Below are 3,411 nucleotides of genomic sequence, written 5' to 3' on the forward strand. Positions count from 1 at the left end.
ATTGTCGCCTCACCGCACAGGCTCCATAGGAAATGAATGGAGAGCGAGCGACGTCGCCTCCCGTGTGTCGAGCCTTTTAGGAGTTAGCAGCGTCATGAGAGTTAGTAGAATTAGCAGTGTTAAGCGTTAGCAGCATTAGCAACTTTAGTAAAGTTAAGAGAGTTAGCAGTGTTAAGAGAGTTAGCAGAGTTAGGCAAGTTAGCAGAAGTGTTAGCCGTGTTAGGTGAGTTAGCAGCAGTAGAAAAGTTAGTAGCATTAGCAGAGTTTGCAGCGTTAGGAGAGATAGCGTTAGCAGAGTTAGCAGTGTTAGGCGAGTTAGCAGCATTAGGAGAGTTAGGCGAGTTAGCAGGGTTAGCGATTGTTTTTTGTCGCAAGATGATGACATCGCGACAAAAGTCTCGCACCAAAGACAAAGGCTGTGTTTCATTCTGAAATACTTAAATGTAAGTTTTAATATTTAGCCACAACATTAAAGATTTAACTTTAATATTTAGATTTAGGATTTAATACTTACATATAATATTTAACATTTAGTAAAAAAATTAGCTAAATTTAGGAACAGTGAGCTAAATAACAGCAACAACATGTTAGTGGAAGTTTTTTGAACTCGGGCTTTACTCTCAGGAAGTGAGCTAAATAATAAAAACGTATAAGTGACACTATTTAGATTTGGTGCCACATAATTCCGTTGCAAATACCTGTCCATTGTTTTTTCTATGAGACATCGTTTTGAGTGTTTACCTCACACAGAGTGATGTAGGATGGAGCAGGAACTTAGTTTGGGGATGTTTAGCTCATCATATTTTGAGCCAGTTATCTTTAAGAAACAGAACGAGGCCGTTTCCTGAGAAGAACTGTTGATTGTTGAGCCTCTAAGGTGGTCCTCGGGGGCCCTTATCCTGGAGATTTTAGATGTTTCTCTGTTCAAACACACCTGATTTAAAGAGTGGACAGAAAGCAGAATGTGAAGAGGTGATTCAACCACTGACTCGGGTGTTGGAGCAGGGAAACAAGCGGCCCTCGAGGACCAGGACCAGACTCCTCCCCGGCTCTATGTGTTCCGGTGTTTCTAAAGAGCCACAGAACTAAACGGGAACGATGCTTTGTGTGTCCCTGGCAGTGTGCGGCTGCGACCTCGCCCAGGGAGGGTTCTTCATGAAGAATGGAGAGTATCTGTGCATGCTGGATTACCAGCGCATGCACGGCACCCGCTGCAATGGCTGCGGGGACTTRGTGGAGGGAGAGGTCGTCACTGCCCTGGGCAAGACGTACCACCCTGCCTGCTTCGTCTGCACCGTCTGCAAGTGAGTCATCCTCCACATTCACGTCGCTGCTTTATCTAATAAACCTCGGATTTACAACAATGAGCTGCAGAAGTACGGCTGGCTCCAACAGGTGACAAATTTAGTCTGTATATGCTTTTAAATCAGTGAGGTTCATYGCTGGTGAGACACTCAGTTTATCAGATGTACAACACCATATGATTGATAGAAATTAACAAGTTATCCCTGCTGTCTCAGCTGTGATGTGGTTCTTCTTTACCTGCTGCTTCCACTGAATGTCCCATTAAAATAACTTGGCATGAGTTAAAAACTAGTTACAATTATAACAACTTGATTTTCTAACCATAAAATTGTAGCTAATGTAACCTTTACTTCTTCTGCAGCTCAGAGTGATCTCTGGGCTCACAAGCCCCTGCAGCAGCCTCTCCTCCAGCCTCTTCACAGATATATTTAACATCAGCTAAACTGTGGAAATTCAGAGCATATCTTAAAAGTATTTAAAAACATTTTACTGGCAACCCAACTCTCACTGCGTGACATGCAGCAGGGAGGGATTGCGCAATCCAAGTGAAGGCGGAGCTTGCAGCTGCATGGTCTGTCCCATCCTGGTATTTGAACAGGAAGTGAGAAAATACAGTGATTTTCAATACAATACTATTCGAAATTGTTTGCCTTAATGGAAAATTAGTTTATGGTACAAAGCACAAAATAAATATAACTATTTAATGTATTATATTATTTTTTCTGTAATTAAACTAATAATATAATAGAATTTAATTTCAGCCTCTAGTGACCGCACATCACTGTTTTAAATCCTTCAGTTGGGGTTTTATATAAAGTGAACTGCAATAAACTGAAATCAAGTGATAAAACTGTTAAAATACCTCAAATCAGAGATAACTTTTTTAGTTTTTATTAATATAACTGACTTTGTGTGAATACGAGAAAATGCACAATATGTGGAGCCAAGTTTTGTTTTTACATTCATGATCATTCCTCACTCCAAAACAATCACAAAATCAGAGAATTTGTCATTAACGCCCACGAAGAATCATAAATCATCGACTCACAAGGGATGAGTTTTTTGTCCCGACGTGTCGTGACGAATGAAGATGAGGATGTTTCAGTTGTACAGTAGGACGCCGCACGTCCAGCTCATCCAACTGTCCTCGGGTGGATGGCGTTGACACACGTCTTCGTCACACGGCCTCGTCATCTTCAGCCTTGTCACAAGACCTGCAGCCAAGTGAATGGAGGGCTGACAGCTCCTGTTGATCTGCTGACTGGTTGTCTTCCAGACGACCGTTTCCTGCCGGGGACAGGGTGACCTTTAACGGGAAGGACTGTCTGTGTCAGTACTGCGTCGAGCCCATGTCTCCGGGACCGAAGGACATCCTGGGCTCCAGCAGTGAGTAGAAACACACCTTCGCCTTTTGTTTTAAATCAGAAAGTCAAAGAAAACATCACAAACTTAATATTTTCTATCGAACTTGGATTAGTCAGTGAAACAGGAAGTGACATCAAAGGGGAACTCTTTAGGAAAAAAACTTTCTGATCTTTGTTTATTGAAACAATATATAAACTCTGACTCTTCATCTCTCTGATAGAAACTCAAAATAATCTACAGAAATATCAGATTCTTTTCTTCAGCATAGTTATTGTAGCAGTGCTCTAGACCAGGGGTTCTTAACCTTTTTGACCTCGGTGTCCAATTTGTTGAACATAAAGAGGCACGAGGCCCAGTTACATTACCAATGAATGGATCAAAATGATAATTATTCTAAATCTTGTTTTGATTTGTATTAACTAAATTAAATACACTTACAGTTTATAAGTAAAACTCCTGTCAAATAATCACAAGACATGATTATGACAAACATTTTTGTATATTGTAACCTGCCCTGCAATTATTTGAACAAATACAACGGTCAACACAAAAATAACTTTTTTTTAAAACATAAACAATGACCAAAAATAGACAATTCAATAAATAAAATTGTGGGCATAAAATAAAAAAAATAAATATGTTTAAATGTGTCAAATACAAAAAAACTGTAAAAATTAATTTGAAACAGTACAAATGAAAATAAAGCCTTTTTAAACTTTTTTGCGTGGTAGAAACAGAAAC

General features: G+C 39.7%; 1 protein-coding gene across 3 annotated transcripts in view; it reads left to right on the plus strand.

Annotated features, from left to right (window-relative positions):
• LOC106522225 (actin-binding LIM protein 1-like) overlaps positions 1-3,411 on the plus strand; it is a gene marked incomplete in the record, with an annotated part of 50,230 nt that overhangs the window by 23,792 nt on the left and 23,027 nt on the right. For all 3 annotated transcript variants that reach the window (XM_014015158.1, XM_014015157.1, XM_014015159.1), the window contains 2 exon segments: positions 1,121-1,304; positions 2,582-2,691. In XM_014015158.1, the coding sequence (XP_013870612.1) occupies positions 1,121-1,304; positions 2,582-2,691 (294 nt within the window).

The sequence above is a fragment of the Austrofundulus limnaeus genome, unplaced genomic scaffold (genome assembly GCF_001266775.1).
Source record: "Austrofundulus limnaeus strain Quisiro unplaced genomic scaffold, Austrofundulus_limnaeus-1.0 Scaffold123, whole genome shotgun sequence".
Lineage (NCBI taxonomy): Eukaryota > Metazoa > Chordata > Actinopteri > Cyprinodontiformes > Rivulidae > Austrofundulus > Austrofundulus limnaeus.